Below are 20,806 nucleotides of genomic sequence, written 5' to 3'. Positions count from 1 at the left end.
AGGCAATATGCTCTGAAAGAATTTAATGAGAAGACACCAGCTATCCTATTCAGTAGAAAAACTCAGTCGAACTATCAGTCCATTTTCGATTAACTTTCCTATAGATTTTAAACCTCGCAATTCATAAATGCGGCAAATCATGTTTTTGACAAACTCGGACCGTATTTTAGGGTTCATAAAGCATTGTTCATAGAATTTGAGAAATTGTGGATAGGTTTTAATCAAATCTTAAATCTGAGTAGCAACCCGGCATCGTTGTCTGAACGCACAGTAGCGACACCAAATGGATCCTCACTTACCACAAGTGGAATGTTGTAGAGTCATCATTACAGCGTTTGGAAATGAAAAAAATGTATCAAGTTTAGTTCGATCTGATTGATCAGTTTTGTTTATTTGATGTATTTTTTAGTGGGTGGTATATCGGCGCCGAGCGGCAATTGTAGCGCTGGTTACTACTGTACCGGTGGTTCGTATATGCAGCAGCCGGTCGCGGAGGGTAATGCCACGATGCTGTCGGAATGTACGTGCCCCGCGGCCAACTACACGGGCGGTCGATGCTGGCCCGGGTACTACTGCCCGAGCGGTATCGCCTATCCGATCGGCTGCGACGGCGGCCGTTATTGTCAAGGTTACGCGCGCGCCGAGCCGAACGGCCCGTGCGACGCGGGATACTATTGCGACGGGAACGCGTCCCGTGCCGATCCCCCGTCGGGTCGGTGTCCGGCGGGACATTACTGCCCGCAGGGATCGATGACTCCGACGCCTTGTCCGGCGGGAACGGCATCAGATACAGCCGGAAATACTAAACAGAGCGACTGCCTCAACTGCTTACCAGGTTAGTGTATACAAGTATTTATCGGTAATTGAAGATAGGTAAGTGAAATATTTGGGTTGGTGTAAAGAAGTAAACATGTTTCTGATCCAATGGCCCAGTCTCAGATTTAAGAACAGTTTCAGCTCAAATCCAACAACTTAAGGCTCATGCTAGATTTGATTATAAAGTGAAAACTCAAGGCCAGTCTAAGCCCATTTTGGTTCTATAGCTAATCTAACAACTTAAGACCAGACTAAGCTCATTTTGTTTTATATATCCAATCTAACAACTTAAGACTAAGATTAAGTTCGCCAACCTTACAATTTAAGACCAGCCTAAGCTCATTTTGGTATTATATCCAATCTAACAACTAAGAACCAGTCAAAACTAAGTATCTAGCTCTTGATCAGCTTATTCTGATTTTTGATTCGTTTACCACGAATTCAACCAAAGTTTTCTTACTTTTTCGCATTATTTCCGACAGGATTTTATTGCAGCGGAACTGGTAACACGAACGTCACCGCTTCGTGCAACAGTGGTTACTATTGTCCGGGCGGTCAGGACACGCCTACTCCGGGCGAATACAACTGTACCATCGGTCATTTCTGCCCGGTGGGATCGGCCCAACCTCAGCCGTGTGTGGCAGGAGAATTCCAAGACGACACTCATCAGAGCCTCTGCAAACCCTGTCCCTCGGGAAGGTATGTATGTCCCGACATTTTTCATTCTTTCTTGAAAAAATAGAATTTCCATGTAAGATGAATAAGTAAGAAATCCCATAAGTCTAGAAAAAGAGGAAAAGTTCTGGTAAAAGGATTTATTAAAGCAAAATTTCGGCTATATTCTTAAAGCCATCATATTCAGGCATACTGATACAGTAAACTATCAAACTTATAGAAAAACTAATTTCTTTGTAGCTATTGTGATCCAGTAGAAGCGGCCACAGACCTGGGAGTGGTCGGTACGGGGGTTATAACCCCTAGCAAATGCCTGTCCGGTTATTACTGTCCGACGAACACCGAGTCGAAGCATCAATACCCGTGCCCCGTTCAGACGTTCAGTAACCAGACGAATTTGCATAACTCGAGCCAATGTACCCAGTGTACGCCGGGATACTACTGCGATACACCAGGTGAGATTTGAAAAATACTTCTAAACGCAAACAAAATTTCTGTCTTCATATCCTTCCAGAGCAGATGATGCCCTTCATAAAATCTCTCTATGACATCGTCTATAGCATTCCGACCCTTTTGGACAAGTGGACTGCCTCTATTCTTCCTATGACAGATGGTGGTATAGAGTCTTCCAAAAAACATCCTCCTATGACATCATCAAGTCTTCTAATAATTTGACACGTCTTGAAAAGATGACTGCCTCCATACATCCCCCTATTACGTCATCAAATCAGGTATGGTATAATTAATCAGCTCTGATATTGTCGGAATATTTTGCAGGTCAAACTCAACCGAAAGCCGAATGCGATGCCGGTTTCGTTTGCGTTTCTGGGGCGGCTAGTGCCCGACCGACCGATGGCGTTACAGGCTATATCTGCCCGCCGGGTTACTATTGCCCTCAAGGGTCGTTTTTGGGCGTCAAATGTCCGCAAGGAACGTTCAGCAACGAAACAGGTTTACATAACGTGACAGAATGCCAACAGTGTACACCCGGACATTACTGCGCAACAGATGGTAAGATTTAGAAATAGGAAATTTACTTTTAATATCCTTTCGAATCAGCATATTCCCTGGATTGAAAATTTTAAAAATTCAATCCCTTATATTTTTCACCGATTTATTAAATGTTTTTTTTTTCTCAGGGCTCATCGAACCGTCCGGTAAATGCGAGGCCGGTTATTTCTGTACGTTAGGAGCTATTCTTCGCAGTCCCGCTGGTCAGTCGTACGGAGATATTTGTCCGGTCGGTCATTATTGTCCGGTCGGCACGGCGACGCCGATGGCGTGTCCGGCGGGCACATACCAACCGGAGACTCAACGCGCGGCGTTAGCGGAATGTCTCGACTGTACGGGCGGCTATTACTGCGCCATTCCCGGACTGTCGAATGTAACAGGTAATCGTAACTATTTCATAAACTGGGAAGTAAATAAAGTAAACCTTATGTCAGACATCGCCAACTCGGACTATTGACAAACTCAAACTCTGAACAAAGACAAAATCAAATTTGTCTGCGTTAGGTGGAGGTTTACTGTATAATGAAGAATCCACTATGTACAAATTTAAAAGATTAAAAGCAAAATTATAAGTGGATGACACTACGTTTGGATTTCTCTGAGTAATCAAAAATCTTTTTATGAATATCTCTTTGAAGTAGAGTTGAAGACAATCTTGAAGAAGTTTTATTTGAAAAAAGCTTTTCAAAATAGTGCGAAATCTACAAAGCAATCTTTGGCTGAAAATCGACCGATTTTGATGGCATTAAATGGTTTCTGTTCTAGATATGTGCACGGCTGGATTTTATTGTAAAAACGGTTCGAAGTCAAACCAGCCGACGGATGGCGTCACCGGCGACGTCTGCCCTGCTGGGTTCTACTGCCCGACTGGATCACCTGCACCTATTCCTTGCGCACTCGGTAAGTTGTGGCAAAAACGAATCGATTCTTATAGTCATTATTATCAGAATTCAGAAGGTTAACCAGAGCTGTCAACTGTTCTTCAGTGTTTGTTACTCTTTTATAACGAGGATTACTGGTTTGACTTGTTTGATGCATACAGAATTTGTGGAAGATGTAACTGACAGTCTTTACTGTTGATTACTGATTACTTTGATCATTTCGATGAAATATTACTGAAAAAAAGCACTGATAGCGAGGTTGGCGACCCTGGAAAACCATTGAAGTGTCCAGATTTGATATAAAACGGGCCAGTTACTAAAACATCTTGTTAATAACTGATTATTGGTGTTGTGGCAAAGCTAGCAATTGAGTATTCCTCAACAAATTTCTTTCTAGGAACATACATGAACCACACCGAGGCCGCTGTTTGCGATATCTGTCCGGCCCGTTACTACTGCGTGAACGGTGACCGCGCTGAACCATGCCCCAGGGGGCGTTACTGTCCAGGAAACACGGGCCACAATCAACAGTTGTGTCCGCAGGGCACATACGGCCCGGTCGAGATGTTACAGGCCGCGTCAGAATGCACTCAATGCGACGGTGGTAAATACTGCGACCAGCCGGGTTCGGTGACCGTCAATGGAAATTGCGCGCCCGGGTACTACTGCGAAATCGGTGTCAATACGCCAGCGCCTAGCAACAATAACACAGGAAGTGGCGGTAAGTAGGTCAACAAATTCGAATCGTGTCAACGTTGCGTACCCATTAACTTTACTTCTTATAATAAGATTGAGAAGTTATCATGTTTTGAAATGTGAAATGACAACTTCATCCTTGATCAGGTCGGCCACTGACCTGGAAATCCAGGAAAACTTGGGGTATCAGAAGAATCTAGAAAAAAATCTGGGAAAACTTGGGGAATTTGACAAATTTTACCAAAAAATTTGGAAAACTTAGGGATTTGGATGATGCTATTAACCACATATTTCTTTATCAATACACGATTCAGTAAAATATGAATGAATTGTAACATTTTTATCTAGAAATTTCTCACATGACATGGAGAAACTCAGTACCCAGTTCCACAGTTCATTGAAAGTGAACTACTTTTAACTTGGAGTTAACTCTTACTCACAACTGTGGAACCACCGGGTCCAGGGGATTTGTAAATGTGGCCATCCTACGATGTGTGATAATTGGTTGGTTTATTTCAGATGGTTGCCCAGTTGGCCATTATTGTCCAGAAGGCACTGCTTTGCCGATCGGCTGTCCAGCCGGTTCGTACACCGATCAAACTCATCAGTCCGTCTGCCAGCCGTGCGCGGCTGGTTACTACTGTCCGGCGAATTCAACCACTTTCCTCGATACTCCGTGTCCAAAAGGTAAAAAACTAGAGACAAATATAATCTCCCATCCAAGACACATTCACGGTTTCATCGCAAACAAACGCATAATTTTGTATCACCGATGATTTGAATCTTGCAGGTGCCTACTGTCCGGAAGGTACCGCGTATGCCCTTCAGTTCGAATGTCCGTCTGGTACATACAATAACAAAACCACGGCTACGTCTGCTTTCGAATGTCTACCTTGTTTACGTAAGTAAAAAACGATCCAAATTCAAGAGAAAGAAAAATACATATTTCAGATTGAGTTTTGGTTTGAACAGTTTAATTTAAGAAATGAGTTATACGACTGTTTAAGCAATGATATGTCTTGTTTATCTGATATATGTACCAACTTACTGTATCTTAAATTTTCATTATGATGATTGATGATTGATATATGAATAGGATCACATTTTAAGAAATATGTTTAAAAAATTTTGCATCTCCGTTCTTTCAGCTGGTAAACACTGCCAGGGTGCCGGTTTATCGGAACCGGTGAGCGATTGCGATCCGGGCTGGTATTGTTCACGCGGCGCGTACCAACCGCGACCGCTTCCGTCTGTCGACCTGAGTAGCATTCCTCTAGCCAGTAACAGCACTTGTCCGATCTATTCGCTGAACAGTACTGGAAACACTTGTCCGAAAGGTAAAGATCATTTGTTTCATTTATCGGTAGTTGCCATACAGGGAGGCCACTGACCTGGAAAACATGGAAAACTCAGGGAATCAGAAAAATCACGGAAAATTTACTAATTGTGCAATGCACCTAGAAAACCCAGGGAATGTGGATACATTATTGGCCATGTTTCTTCATCAGTATTCACAAAAAATGAATATATGCTGTAACATTTTAAATCAAGAGTACTCAAGGGAATTTTGTGTCATAACATAGAACAATCAGGGAATTTGTAAATTGACACTAAGTGGCCACCCTGCCATAGTTGAAATTTGCAAAATGTTTATCTGATAGATTACTATGAAAACTTCCTTAAAAGTTTACTTTTGCATTTGATTTTGAATTTATAGATAAATTGAATGAAAATATGAACTCAAATCTGTTTAATATGAAAGTAGTATTTCAATGAGGGATTTATTTATAAAAACTTACTTTATCTATCTCTATATATCTTACCCTATCTATCTCCAGGTTATTACTGTCCGCAAGGAGCTGACAGGCCCATACCGTGTCCTCCGGGAAAATACTGCGAGACAGACGGTCTAGCTACGCCATCTGGTGACTGTTTAGCTGGTTATTTCTGTAACGGAACGGCTGAGGTGAACAACCCGGTACCGTGCAGCAGCGGCCATTATTGTCCGATCGGTACGACAATCGAGGTCGCTTGCAATCCGGGAACTTTTTCAGGTATGTATAAATTTTACCGATTTTACTATTGCCTATGTTTGAACAACCAATTGCAATCTACAAAACTTCAGTTGGATTAAACCGAGATTTTCATCTAGATGAAAAATGGTTTTCAAATCATCTTTAAATCAATTTTCAGGTCGCACTGGTAATGTGAACATCACCGATTGTGAGCTGTGTACACCCGGAATGTATTGCGATCAATTCGGGCAGGACGCGCCCACGAACCCGTGCGACGCCGGCTATTACTGCCCGGAGGGTCAGTCGTCGCCGCGACCGACCGATTTCGGATGCAGTCCGGGACATTTCTGTCTACAAGGCAGTCACAACCAGACCGGCTGTCCGTCCGGTTTTTATCAGCCGCATTGGAGACAGTCGACCTGTGACGTCTGCCCGCAAGGATCTTACTGTAAAGCATTTGGTAGGTTGAAAATTACTTGAAAACTCCTTCAATACCTAGTGAAATCCTGTGCTATTTTCCTAATAATGTTTTAGCTAAATCTAGTTAAATTTCGATTGTAAAGATTTGCATTTTGACAAAAAATATTAATAGTGCAAAATATAGAATTTCTACAGCATATACAAAATTTTCTATCAGGTAATACAATAATTTTTGTGTTTTAGGTGATTATATCGATTTAGACGCTCCGAACGTAACGGTAAGCGGTAACTATTCCGGTAGGTATCGCAGTTACCGAGGCGTTGCCGTACTGACTATCTGCCCGGCGGGATCGTATTGTCCGAGCGGAACGAAAAGCGAGATGGAATACTTGTGCCCGGCGGGCAGTTATAGTAACAAAACCGGACTGGTCTCGGCGGTTCAGTGCACCCCGTGCGATCCTGGGTTCTACTGTAGTGGTGAAGGTAAGTGACCATGAAAATTTCTATATTTGTAGAAAAAGGTCTTAAAACTGAAAATTTATTTCTTCAATAAAAACCATTTACTTAAAGCCGTGTAAGATGTTCTCCAAAAAAATCTTGAATTTCAGGTAATATTTCGCCGACCGCCGCTTGCAGCGCCGGTTACTACTGTACCCTCAGCGCTTTCGTTTCGACCCCGCTAGACGGAGGCACCGGCGATATCTGTCCGGCTGGATCTTATTGCGAGGTCGGCAGCGTCACGGGGGTTCAATGCCCGCTGGGAACGTTCAGTAATCGCACTGGCTTGATGCAGGTCGCCTCGTGCGACGCTTGTACCCCGGGACATTACTGCGGACAAACTGGTTTAACGCAGGTTTCTGGACCTTGCTGGGCTGGTAAGCTTTTAAAAGGCTCTTGAACTTTTCTTCGAGATAAAAGATAGTTTGAAAATTATTGACCTAGTGTCCGGCTTAAATACATAAGTTAACTATCTAAAAGGTGTATGCTATATTTCCTAATTTCATAGTTAAGAAGTTGTCAAAGAAATAGGAATTTATTTTTATTCACACAGGATTTTACTGCAGCGGAGGGTCGAAGGAGATCAACCCGACGTCGAAAGCTTACGGCGATGTTTGCCCGGCGGGCTCTTACTGCCCGAACGGAACGAGCGTCGGGCAGCCTTGTCCCCCGGGCTCGTTCAGCGATCAGACCGGCCTCGCCGACGTAGATCAGTGTACGAAATGCACACCAGGTTCGTAGATTTGTTATTTTTCGATGTATTTTTTTTCAAATTGAGTCTATGTAGAGAATAGGGTGGCCACTTACCTGGAAATCAGGGAAGGGTCAGCGAATTTTCTGATCTTAAAAACAGTCTGGGAATAGTCAGAGAATTTTGTTTTAAAAAAAACTAAAAATCAGAGAAAAGTCAGGGAAATTTGTTGAGATAACTAGATTGCACATTAAGTCAAAAAGTTTCTGTCTATGCTTTACATATTTGACTGTTAATTGATTTGATTCTTAACAGATCAAGTCAGGTAAAACAACGTGCATGTCAGGGAATAGTCGGGGAAAAAGGAAGTCAAATAAAAGTGGCTGCCCTGATGAATTTCATCTCTGAAAACTCTTTATTTCAGGATTTTACTGCGATAGTCTCGGTAAAACGAACGTTACCGGGCCGTGTTCAGCCGGATACTATTGCACTCTGGGTAGTAACACGACAACGCCGACAGACGGAGTGTCGGGCGATATTTGCGATACCGGTCACTACTGTACGCTCGGCTCGGTGAAACCGGAACCGTGTGGCAACGGAACGTTCATGAATCACACGGGCGCGTCTGCTTGCTACGTCTGCCCGGCCGGGCACTACTGCGTGAACAGGGACCGCGCCGATCCGTGTCGTAGAGGGCACTACTGCCCGGAAGGAACTGGTGCCGATTTGCAGCCGTGTCCGACTGGCACGTTCACGAATGCGACGGGACTGACACAAGAATCACAGTGTACTCAATGCACAGGTGAGAAAAGATTGATATCATAATCATTCTCTAAGTAATCCAAGTAATCTGAATCCAGTTCTGTAATTGAAGGATAAAATCACTATAGCCATAATCACACAAGCATTTTTGGCCCGTACCAAATTAGGCCCAGAACAACTGTTTACATAGGTGCCAAATGGGCTAGTGCCTGTTTGGTCCGGGCCAAATTTAGCCCTATCAAAAACGTCAAGCCAGGCCTGACCCAGCGAACAAGAAAACGTTCAAACAACATTTTTTAATGGTCTTTCATTAATGTTTTAACGTTCATGCACCGTTGTAATTATCTTGAGGTTCACAGGATGTTTTTTGACTGAATGTCAACGTTAACCATTCGGTTAGATAAAAATCGTTCCTATAAAGTTGGTACGACGTTGCGTTATAGCAATCGCTGTCCACTTTTACGAGCTCGAATAAATTCCTTTTACAATCCTTTTTTTCTCGTCAGGTGGGTCGTTTTGCGGTACCGCCGGCATGTCGTCGCCGGATGGACTCTGTACCGCCGGTCACTACTGCGAGTACGGATCTGATACAGCCACGCCCAGTGATTCCTTGCCGCATAAAGGTGTCGGAGCGGAATGCCCGACCGGGACTTACTGCCCGGTTGGTTCCGCGCACCCGCTGCCGTGTCCGACGGGAACTTACAACCTGCAGAAAGGTAAGGTTATCATCTCGCCCTATAAATACACAGATTCCTGACTACCTGCTACTACCCTTTAAAGAGCACAATTATTGCTAGAATCCTCAAAGTCAGAATGATTTCTGGTTCATTATCAATTTAACCTCAGTAACATTGAGGTGTAACTACTATAACACATACCAAGGTAGTCATGTCTGTATCCATCTGCGGAGATGGGTACCAAATTACATGGAAAGGAATTTACTGGAAGATAATTTCATTTTAAAACTTAGGTCAAGCCTCATGTGAACAATGTCCGGCTGGTTACTATTGCGTTCTGAATACGACAAACCCGACTCAAGATATCTGTCCGACCGGTAGTTACTGCCCATCGGGCACCGAACACGGTTTACAGTTCCAATGCCCGCCGGGCACGTATAACCCGTATACCGGGCAGCAGAATAGTTCCGCTTGTTTGCTGTGTCCCGCCGGACAGTATTGCGAAGGTCACGGCCGATCGACGCCGAATGGTAATTGCAGCGCTGGTTGGTTCTGTACAGGTGGCGCTAGTGCAAGTAAACCATTAGTTCTCGGTAAGTGTTCGAACGATACAAATCGCATCTACGTTGACTCGAACTCACTTTGGCGTTATTCTTCTTAGATTCTTTGCTTCATCTGAGTAGGCTTGTTAGAACCAATAGCCTAAACCCAGGCTTAGAAGCTACATAGCCACATTAGACTTTCAACTTTAGTCAGTACCGGTCAACTTAAGAAATGAAATTGCTCTGGAATTTTACTTCAATCTCCCTTGTACTCTACATTGTATGAGGCCGAATAAAGTGGAATCAAATGTACTATTTACATATTTCCATCGAGTACTGTACCCTTTCCTATGGTTTTTGCCAATATTTTCTAAATTTGGATTTATCGTCAATGGTTTTTCTATACGACCCGGCCCTGCGGTATTGCATTTAGCCACCGGCGAAATCCGCCATCTTTTTTCTTGGCGTTCTCGCAGTAGAACGCGTTGGATTTTTTCGCCGTAAAAATCTGGGAATTAGGATATTAGGGAGTTTTCACTCTCGTAACGGTGAGTCCGTTCGGTTTGGGGGTTATCCCTGATTTCTTTTTTTCCGTAAGAATTTTATTTACAAATATAATTTGATTGAATTGAATTGAATTGTTTTGATTTGTAACAGGATAATTATGCCACCCCCTCCTAAGGGTCAGCATCGTGGCGGGGAGGGATGCGGGCATTTGTTTGGCGCCTGGGACAACCACGATTCATGTGCGTCGTGCAGGCGCAAATCCGGTCAAATATGTGCAAGGAGCAATCCTTGCAATATTTGCGTCGTGTGGTCCGAGGACCTTTGGCTTCGGGCCGATAAGGCTCTTAAACTAAGAGATCGTCGTCGAGTTAGCAGGGATTCGTCGGTTTCGGCCGATGTGCCAACCGACGTTTCTAATCCTGTTTCTTATCGTAAAGCGGAGCGGTCGCCGGTCGTTCAGGTACGATCGGCTTCCCAACTCCGTTCACCGGGGAGGAACGCTGGTTCACCGGCACCGGTCTCCGGTCATTCACCGGTCTCTGGTCGTTCACCGGCACCGGTCTCCGGTCATTCACCGGTCTCTGGTCGTTCACCGGTTCGGCCGGTTCGGCCGGTTCAGACTACATGTTCGGAACCGAGCGCGCGCCGCGGTAGTCGCGAACGGCCCGCACCGGTTCGGTCGGTACCGGTCCGGTCCGGGTCGGGCATCGGTCCGGTTCGGTCCGGTTCGGCCACCGGTCCGGTCCAGACGTCGTCCGGTTCAAAACATCCGGTACGTTCATCGTCTGATTCTGATCGTCGCTCCGGGGATAGAGCTCGCTCTCCCACTAGATTTAGACGCCGTGAGCGTAATAAACGAGCAAGATCTCCTTCTCGCAGATCAAGGTTTGATCGCGAGAGGGACTACGATCGTTATTGTCGGAAGTTTCGCCGTCGGTCTTCTCATCGTTCGTCGACGTCGGTTAGCGATGAAAGCGATTCTTCTAGTAGGTCGCGATCCCGTTCGAGGGACCGTCACCGAAGTCGGCATGATCGTCGGGATACTGGAAAATACCTGACTCAGAAGGATTTCCATGTATTTGAGGAGAAAATTTTAAACTTGTTATCTTCGTCGCAACAAGTCGCTGCAACTTCTACAACAGGTAAGCCTATTCCTGATTGTCCGGTTAGAAGTTCGCCAGCCCACTCAGTTTTTCGGAATTCTGACTCTGAATTCCTGGATGCTGCGGTAGGGTCTGATTTCAATGAGGATCCGGTCCCAGAGGCGGCAATTCCTTCTGGGGTCGTTCCTGTCGCAAGCAATTGTGGGTTGCCCCAGACGATGGGGGCTTCCCTGGCTCGCAATGTATCTCCGTCCCGTTCAGTTTTATCCGAACCAGCGGGGGACATGCCATTTAGAGCGATGATAAGTGAGTTCTTTGTCAAGCACGGGGCAACTCGCGCTAAGCCCACAGCAGCTCCTCTGGTCGGTGAGTCAATGGAAGCTTATCGCCCTCCGGACTCCGATCTTAACGTTTTACGGGAATCGTCAGCGGTTTCAAGAGAATGGGCTCGATTGGATACGCAATTATGGGGTGAATGTCGGCCTGAAACTTTTTCATTTCCCCCTCCAGAACGGGGTATGAAATCTGGGAAATATTTTAGTTCAACCGATCCACCTATAGGCGCATTTCGCTCGGCGTATTACGCAACTCCAGGTGCTGTGGATCACAGTCATAACTGCCTGGATGCTGATTATACTTTGATCAGCCCGGATACTGTTACAGCACAGTCGGGTATTCGTTTGCCTAAGTCCGGTTTGGTGGCCATGACGTCAATCCTGGACAATCTTACCAGGGTTGGTTCGTTTCAAGATATGGCACTTAAGGTGTTGACGGGTGAGCTTCGCGAGACTCACGCCGCCGTTCATGCGGGCTCCGACCCAGAGTCAGTTGCCCTAAAACTGGAGGGAATGGACCGGATTATCCAATCTTTGGCTCGGTCTGTTTCGCATGTAATTCCGTTGTCGGTTCGGGGTCAGGCTAATCTGGTGTTAGCCTCCCGTCAGTCAGTGATGGACTCCAGTGCCAAAACTCGTCTACCGGATATGGTGTCCAATGCTTTGCTGAGAGCCCCATTGGGGACGTCTTCACGTCTCTTCTCCGGTTGGTGCGCTCCGGTTTCCGCAGAGCTGAGGAAGATTCGGGAGGTTCAGGCCAAGTCCAACCCCCGAACTCCGTGGAAAAAGCGTTCTGGTCCGACGCCGGCGGCGCAAGGTTCGGCACGGACGCAAACAGGACCATCTCAAACTTCAGCGCTTTCTCAGGCGGCTTCGGATGCCGGTTGGAGAACTAGCGCGCAACTTCAACAATCGTGTCAAGCCTCGTCCGGTCGTAACAGTTCCGGTTCGTATCGAGGCAAGGGGAAGGCTCCAAAAAGGGGCTCTTCCTTTCGGAAAAACTCGAAATGAATTCTTGGGACCAGTGGGAGGTTGTCTGCAGAAGGCAGCAACCCACTGGTCCGACCTTTTTGGAGATGGTTGGCCCTCCCGGGTCGTCTCTCGTGGCTACCGTCTCCGTTTCCTAAGGCGACCGCGCCTGACGAGGTCACCTCCCGACATGCGGCCAAAACCAGGTCAGGAGGCCTTAATCTCTCCGGCTCTCAAGGAACTGGCAGAGAAGGGAGCGATAGAACCAGTTTGCAACGAAACTTCTCCCGGCTGGTTTTCTCGAATATTCATGGTACCAAAGGCCACAGGGGGTCAACGGACAGTGATAGATCTGTCATCCCTCAATCGGCACCTAGACATTCCAAGGTTCCGGATGACCAAGCCCAAGGACGTGATTCAAGGGCTATGTCCGGGTCAATGGGCGGCTTCATTGGACCTGAAGGATGCTTACTTTCCGGTTCCAATTCACCCAAAATCTCGGCGATTTCTCAGGATAAAGTGGAAAGGCCGCCAGTTCCAATTCAGGTCTCTTCCATTTGGCCTCAGTACGGCCCCGTGGGTTTTCACCAAGTTGGTCAAGTCAGTTCAGAAGGTACTTCAGTCAAGGGGTGTTCGACTGTTCGTTTACCTCGACGACTGGTTAATAGTCGCGAATTCGGCTCAGGAATGTCGGGAGGCAATGACCTCAGTCTTGGACTTAGTCCATCAGCTAGGGTTCCGCGTAAACAGGGAAAAATCTCAGTTGACGCCGGCCCAACAGTTCACTTATCTCGGCATGGACTTCGATCTCCGAATCGGCAAAGTCTTTCCGTCTATGGTTCGAGTGGCCAAACTTCAAGAAGCTGTAGCGGGAGTGTCCACAACCCCGAGAACAGCTCGTTACTGGTCACGGCTTCTAGGCTCCATCAGCTCCATGGGTCTGGTGGTGCCCTTAGGCCGCCTCAGAAGCAGGCGCTTGCAACAATATTGGAAGGTCTTCTGGTCTCAGTCGAAGGGCAACTGGGAGGCCTTGATTCCCGTACCTCCAACCGATCTAAGTCCGGATCTTCAGTGGTGGGCGGCCACTACGAATCTTCGGCTCGGGGTGTCACTAGCCCCGTTAGAGGCTCCAGTTCGTGTATTCACGGATGCCAGTCACCAAGGTTGGGGGGCACATCTGGAGAACCGAGTCAAAGCCGGGAAATGGTCTCGCTACGAGGCCACCAACCACATAAATTTCCTAGAAATGCTGGCCGTGTGGAAGGCCCTGAAGTTCTTTCACAGGAGAGTGGAGGGCCACCACGTTTGGTTAGCCACGGACAATTCAACAGTGAGGGCTTACCTTCAGAACCAAGGGGGCACTCACTCAGAAACCCTCACAGGTCTGTCGGCCAAAATTCTTCTTTGGTGCCAGACAAAGGGCGTGTCCCTGACTGTGGCACATTTAGCAGGGAAAAGGAACGTGATGGCCGATGCTCTGTCTCGTCGAGGTCAGGCTATTGCGACAGAATGGGTTCTCCACCAAGAAGTAGTCGATCGGGTTCGGGGCATTTTTGGCAATCCGCTGCTGGATCTGTTTGCCACCCGGTTCAATCGGAGGTGTCCTCTGTTTGTGTCCCCGTTTCCAGACGCGGAAGCGTGGGGGGTCGATGCCTTCTCTCTGGACTGGTCGGGGATGCATGCGTATGCGTTCCCGCCCACACCAGTCCTGCCGCGCCTACTGGATCAAATAGAGAGATCAGTCAATTGCAACATAGTTCTGATAGCACCATGTTGGCCGGCTCAGAAATGGTTCCTACCACTTCTCAACCTACTGTGCGACAACCCCAGGATTCTTCCGAATTTCCCATCGCTTCTGTCTCAGGGGATCTTTCGGCATCATCCAAACAGCCAGTGGTTAAATCTGCTCGCCTGGCCATTGTCCAGCGATCCTTGTCAGCTTCAGGCTTTTCAGAACAGGCTGCCTCCTTTATCGCAGGATCTAAGCGGCCATCAACAAGTACCATTTACGATGCCAAATGGAGTCATTTTGCGGATTGGTGTGCTGCAGGGGAAATTGATCCATGCTCACCCTCTGTAGCTCAATTGGCAGATTTTTTACTGCACCTATTTGTAGCAAAAGGTTTACAGGTCATAACTATTAAAGGTTACCGCTCCGCGATTTCTCATACATTGCGTGCTTCTGGATGGCCAAATGTAGCAGGGGATCATCGGATATCCCAGCTGGTTGCTGGGTTTTCTATTTCCCGGCCTCGGGTAACAAGGACAGTTCCACCATGGGATCTGTCTGTAATTTTGAAGAAGTTAATGGAGGCTCCATTTGAACCTCTTTCGGCAGCGTCTTTTGCAAATTTGTCAAAAAAGACTGTATTTTTGCTGTTCTTGGCTTGCTCGGCCCGTCGCTCTGAGATTCATGCGCTTTCAGTCCGACAAGGTCACATTGTCTTTGGGCCAGCGAATGAATTTGTTTCGCTGCGGCCTGCTTTGGAATTTTTGGCAAAGAACCAACGACCAGGCTAGGTTGGGCGTCAATGGCGAATTGAAGCCCTAAAACATCGAGTGGAACCGGGCATCCCGGACAGGACTTTATGTCCTGTGCGGGCGTTGTGTTTCTATTTAGATCGCTCTGCTTCACGGAGGGGTTCACGGGAGCGGTTATTTATTCCGCTGCTGGATCACCTAAAGGGTGATATTTCGCGGGACACAGTAGCCCGATGGGTCTCTTCAATGATCAAGGACATTTTATTGAAGGAGAATCTTTCCTCGGAGGGAGTCGTTTCTCATCAAGTGTGGTCTATGGCTACTTCCTGCGCAGCCTTTTCGGGTGCTCCGTTGGAGGAAGTCTGTCGGGCCGCCTTTTGGAATTCACCGTCGACATTCACGTCATTTTATTTACGGGATGTTTCAGGCCAGTTAGGCTCATTAGCTTCACTTGGTCCTGTTGTCATGGCTCAAGGTGTCCGTTCTTTCCGATCGGACCCTTTAGTGTAGAATATTTATGTAGCATTATCAGGATCACAGGGGGTGTATCCTTGTACATAGTTTGGGCTCATATCTGCAAGTATTAATTTCGCAAAATTCTGGGGGGGGCTCCTGAGCTGGACGGACTCACTGTGGCCAACCGGTCTTCCCTGTGCTACAGTGCTCCTTCCGTGCTTGGGTAAGTGCTCTCTTTTTCCCTCTTACCTTGCGTTCGAGCGGTGGTTTTTCTATCTACCTTTCCCACCATCCTTGTGCTAGGCTAGTCTAGCAAAAACCATAGGAAAGGGTACAGTACTCGATGGAAATATTACAATTTTTGGAACTAAAATTTGTATTTCCGAGTAGTACTTACCCTTTCCTATGGTGGGAATCCCGCCCACCTGCCCCGCATAGCTGTTTTTTTTTTTTTGGTCTGCTATGACGAAAAAAGATGGCGGATTTCGCCGGTGGCTAAATGCAATACCGCAGGGCCGGGTCGTATAGAAAAACCATTGGCGATAAATCCAAATTTAGAAAATATTGGCAAAAACCATAGGAAAGGGTAAGTACTACTCGGAAATACAAATTTTAGTTCCAAAAATTGTAATTTTAATACAAGCATGACGGATTTGAAAAAATGAGCTTTTTGAAATTAGAGCTAGAAATCGAAATAGCTTTGCAGCCATTTATTGTTTATTTGTTGATTCACAGGTAACTATTCTAGTATCGATATGTGTACGTGTTTGGAGTTTAATTACACCGGAGGGCGCTGTCAGCCGGGTAGTTACTGTCCAGTTGGTTCTGCAGCTCCGACCGCGTGTGATTCCGGCTATTATTGCGATGACTACGAGTTGGCAATGCCAAAAGGTAACAAATTACATCCTCTCGTATTGGAAAATGTGAGCAAGATCCAGCAGGCCCCATTGATGCCTCATTTTCTGACCGCTACAGACTGGAAAAAAATGATTCGCGATGTAGATTTGTCAAAAATCAGTTTAATTGTAGTCCGATGCCAGCATATATGATTTTAATGTAGTCTGATTTCCATTGTAGTCCAATTGGAGAATATATGATTTTTGCTTGTCTAGATTAACGACTTAATTGCATTTCATTCAAATTGTAGGTCAATGCTTGGCTGGTTATTTCTGTTCGGGAGGAGACGATGTCGCGAATCCAGCTCAGTCCGTCTGCTTGGCTGGTCACTATTGTCCGTTGGGTTCATCGGCTTCGACTCCGTGTCCGAACGGGACGTTTTCAAACACGACTGGAAACACAGAGTCAGCTAACTGTCTGCCGTGCACACCGGGTATGTATCAAAAGTTTTAAAAACTTGGACGACGTTTGACCAAAAATAATTTCGAATTATTTTTAATGACTTCTTTTATTTCAGGTTATTATTGCAGTGGTACGGGATTAGTGACGGAGACAGGTTTGTGTCGTGCCGGATACTATTGTCCGGGTAACGATGCCCATGACTCTCCGTTCCCGTGCCCGGCTGGGCACTCCTGCCCGACGGGATCAAGTGGACCTATTCGATGTGAAAGAGGTAAGATTTTGATGGAGTGCTAACATTTCCCTCAAAGATGATAGATAAGGAATTGTATGATTTATTTACTTATAATATGTACAAGATTATACACATAATTTCTTTGGATTTGATTTTGCTTTGCTTGATCTTGATTGTCAGGAACAGTCTATTAACCCTTTCAGTGTGTCTACACCGCAGTGCGGTGTATGGATTTTGCTAGTACACTACACTGCGGTGTATTGGTGTAATCAGTAATTAGTTTTTATCTCTATTGAAAGATGGCAGCACCTGTCAAACATAGCGAAATATTAGTAACTAACGATATACCGCGCCGCGGTGTAGACGGTCTATAGTGGTATCCCCGTAGTTCAACACACTAGGGTGGAATTTTTTAAATTTTCAAATTATCTCCAGCACTATAGGGTATTGATTAGTCAGCACTGAAAGGGTTAAACTGTTTTACTGTTCTTTACCATCAAGACAGCATGTAATGTTACCTGTCAGTGGTTAAGTTTCATGATCGGATATTTTCACATAAGCCCATCTGATTATAAAAGCATACCACCAATGATTAGGTAACTAAGTACATGCATTGCGTGAATTCAAAAACAGTGAACTGTCCTTTAGAAATTACTTAACTGATTGTCAGGAACAGTCTAAGAAGATTTTGTTATCCTTTATCCTCATGAACCGTCTCGCCGAAAATCGTTTCTAGATTCCCAACAATGTCCTAAATCCTAAAAAATCCTAAATCTAGGATGAATAAACGAAGAAAATATCTTCAATTTTCAGGGTATTATCAGGCGACCAGCGAACAGGCGACGTGCGACGCTTGTCCGACCGGTAAATACTGCGACCCATACGAGCTGGGTAATGTCACCGGTGTTATCGCGCCCAGACCGTGTCCCGAGGGTTACTATTGTCCGTCACGTACGATGTTCGCAACTCAAAATCCGTGCACGTCGGGAACATTCAGCAACCAAACCGAACTTACGCAACAAAGTAAGTGGTTACCTGTTATGGCAGTTTTCTCAGAAAATTGTAAATCGAAGGAAATTTCTTTGAAAAGGAGTCATCGTTACAAGCAAAGAGCCTTTTTAAAAAAACTTGATGGATATTTAACAGCCACATTTCCAGGGGAAGACGGAAAAAATTGAAAAAACATTTCCGACCTTTACTACTTAACAAATTTGGATGAAAATGTGTAAATCTCTACCTATAAATCGTATGAACAAATTTTTTATGGAGAAAATCTTTTGTTTTCCTTTATTGTGATGAAAAATGTCCATACATGGATCAGTCTATTAAAAAGAAGCCTAACTGCATCAAGCCAAAAGTTTTCGAACAAAAGTTTCACAGAAATCTTACACAGCTATCGGTTGACATTTAGGTGATTGCTACGATTGTACGGCTGGTTATTATTGCGAGTTTCCCGGTAAAACAACACCTACGGGACCTTGCGATGCCGGATATTACTGTAGCGGCGGGGCGAATACGTCGACACCCACCGACGGTGTCACCGGTAACATCTGCCCGATGGGCAGTTATTGCCCGCAAGGCTCATCAACAGGTCAGTATTCCGAACCTGATGATTTGAATATTTTCTTGCATATCTCGATAAAATTTTACTGAAAAAATTCAATTTGTTACTGGTAGCGTTTTTCAAAGGTTGACAGCCCTGTTGATATATCGGTAATTACGCTTTCTTTAGGAATCAACTGCCCAGCTGGTCGTTACGGTAACATGACAGGTTTACGAGCAGACGTGGAATGTCCGCTGTGCGATCCGGGTTATCATTGCCCGACGCCTGGGCTCACCAGTCCTCACGCTCCGTGTACAGCCGGATACTACTGTGTCCTCGGTTCTCAAAGCCCAAATCCGGTGGGACTAGCTGAAGGCTACCTCTGCCCGAACGGTCACTATTGCCCGCAGGGCACTCCGAGCCCAGTGCCTTGTCCGAAAGGAACGTACCAACCGATGGGAGGTAAGAATTGACTGGCATTGTCGGATAAGTATTGTCATGTCATGCTCGAATGGAAAACGTTTTCTGATTTCACGAAAGAGTGTAAACAACTCCCAGATATGGTTCCCGCCCTGTCTATGTAGTTTTTAGATAAAACTGAATTGATCATTTAAAAATCGTTTGATCGAAGCTCGCCCTAATCCACTATTCATATTCCAAGTTTTTGTAATTCGCTTGTAGGAAAAACTCAAAGTTCTGATTGTGTGTCCTGTCTGGCGGGATCGTATTGTCAGAACACTGGTAAAAATAACGTTACTGGACCGTGTATGGCTGGGTATTACTGTGCTGGTGGTGCTTCGATATCAAATCCAACAGGTTTGTTGAATTATGACCTCAATATTCGGCTATATGCATGAAAAAACTCTTTAAACTTGATAGCGTATTGCAAGTTATAAAAATTAGGAATTAAATTTCACCAATTTCAGATGGAACAACTGGCGACGTTTGTCCGATCGGCCACGTCTGCCCGGAAGGCAGTTCATCGCCGTCCGTCTGCCAAAACGCCACCTACATGAATCACACCGGCGGAGACGTCTGCTACGCCTGCCCGGAAGGATTTTACTGTACGGATGGTATCCGCGCTGATCCCTGTCCGCAAGGGTACTACTGCCCGCCCCAAACCGGTGCAGGGTATATACCATGTCCAATTGGTGAGTTAACTCGATTTTGGTATAAAAATGTTTTCAATTATTTAGAAAATTGATATTCAAAATCTGACGCTCATATCTATGAACTGACCCCTAGTTATTTACGGGATATGCATTATGATCTATTTCGAAATTTTTAAGGAACTTTCGGAGCGTCCGCGAAACTGAAGCAAGAATCAGAATGTAGTCCGTGTCGAGGTGGAATGTATTGCGATATTCCAGGTTTACCCGCACCCGCCGGTGGATGTACGCCAGGATTCTATTGTACTTCAGGTCAGCTCGAAATGTTTCTACAGATTTTTAGTTGACAGTTCGTAGCATTTGAATTTTAGTTTTGACTCATTCATTGTCTTTTTGCTTCTAGGAGTTAACATATCCAACCCAGAGTCCGATGTTCCGCACACAGGTGTCGGTGGTAAATGTACGGCCGGTTCCGAATGTCCGACCAATGCCACCTATCCGACTCCGTGCTTGCCGGGAACGTACGCACCTAACCCAGGAACCCCGTCTTGTTTACCTTGTCCAGCAGGTAATCATCGCGAAAATAGTTACCTGTCTCCAAATAAGGAAAATCTTTTTCTCTGATTGTGACATCAATTTATTTCGATTTATTGCAAATATTCGTAAAAAAAGCCTATTTTGAGTTCTTTGATATCATGTCCCTGAAATCCCATTATTTTTCCAGTGATTTTGAAATTTTCGAGTAGGCTACCGGTCACTGCCAATTTGAATATTGTCTGCATTTTACCGATGATCGCTTGTATTTCTTGTAGGTTATTTCTGTATGAATGAAACGGTTACGCCTACTATCTGCCCGGTCGGTTACGTCTGCTCGGAAGGCACACAATTCTCTACGCAATATCCATGCCAACAAGGACGATTTAACAACGGCACCGGTAAGACTACTGAGTCGATTGAAATGTTGAAAACATTGATTTTGTTGTTGATTACCCAGAACCAATTCCAGAGTATTGAGTTAAGATTTGAGTAAAAAGTACTAACTCGTCGAAATTTAACTGATTCATAATTTAGAGTTAACTCTATAACTC

The 20,806-nt window shown here is 45.5% G+C and overlaps 1 protein-coding gene across 1 annotated transcript in view; it reads left to right on the top strand.

Moving 5' to 3' along the window:
• Window positions 1-20,806, top strand: part of LOC141910353 (uncharacterized) — a 100,610-nt gene that overhangs the window by 54,190 nt on the left and 25,614 nt on the right. The window contains exons 46-74 of the mRNA XM_074801087.1: window positions 410-835; window positions 1,299-1,515; window positions 1,732-1,946; window positions 2,269-2,502; window positions 2,631-2,882; window positions 3,268-3,402; window positions 3,781-4,104; window positions 4,599-4,766; window positions 4,870-4,980; window positions 5,228-5,416; window positions 5,918-6,133; window positions 6,273-6,554; window positions 6,758-6,997; window positions 7,123-7,389; window positions 7,566-7,745; window positions 8,128-8,505; window positions 8,972-9,181; window positions 9,436-9,735; window positions 16,271-16,426; window positions 16,683-16,865; window positions 16,950-17,105; window positions 17,880-18,089; window positions 18,478-18,657; window positions 18,799-19,071; window positions 19,291-19,425; window positions 19,536-19,760; window positions 19,899-20,030; window positions 20,122-20,286; window positions 20,531-20,653. Of these exons, the coding sequence (XP_074657188.1) occupies window positions 410-835; window positions 1,299-1,515; window positions 1,732-1,946; window positions 2,269-2,502; window positions 2,631-2,882; window positions 3,268-3,402; window positions 3,781-4,104; window positions 4,599-4,766; window positions 4,870-4,980; window positions 5,228-5,416; window positions 5,918-6,133; window positions 6,273-6,554; window positions 6,758-6,997; window positions 7,123-7,389; window positions 7,566-7,745; window positions 8,128-8,505; window positions 8,972-9,181; window positions 9,436-9,735; window positions 16,271-16,426; window positions 16,683-16,865; window positions 16,950-17,105; window positions 17,880-18,089; window positions 18,478-18,657; window positions 18,799-19,071; window positions 19,291-19,425; window positions 19,536-19,760; window positions 19,899-20,030; window positions 20,122-20,286; window positions 20,531-20,653 (6,282 nt within the window). The remainder of the gene's footprint in view (window positions 1-409; window positions 836-1,298; window positions 1,516-1,731; window positions 1,947-2,268; window positions 2,503-2,630; window positions 2,883-3,267; window positions 3,403-3,780; window positions 4,105-4,598; window positions 4,767-4,869; window positions 4,981-5,227; window positions 5,417-5,917; window positions 6,134-6,272; window positions 6,555-6,757; window positions 6,998-7,122; window positions 7,390-7,565; window positions 7,746-8,127; window positions 8,506-8,971; window positions 9,182-9,435; window positions 9,736-16,270; window positions 16,427-16,682; window positions 16,866-16,949; window positions 17,106-17,879; window positions 18,090-18,477; window positions 18,658-18,798; window positions 19,072-19,290; window positions 19,426-19,535; window positions 19,761-19,898; window positions 20,031-20,121; window positions 20,287-20,530; window positions 20,654-20,806) is intronic.

This window comes from Tubulanus polymorphus, chromosome 8 (assembly GCF_964204645.1).
Source record: "Tubulanus polymorphus chromosome 8, tnTubPoly1.2, whole genome shotgun sequence".
Taxonomy (NCBI): domain Eukaryota; kingdom Metazoa; phylum Nemertea; class Palaeonemertea; order Tubulaniformes; family Tubulanidae; genus Tubulanus; species Tubulanus polymorphus.
This window is presented reverse-complemented; position numbering and strand designations above follow the sequence as displayed.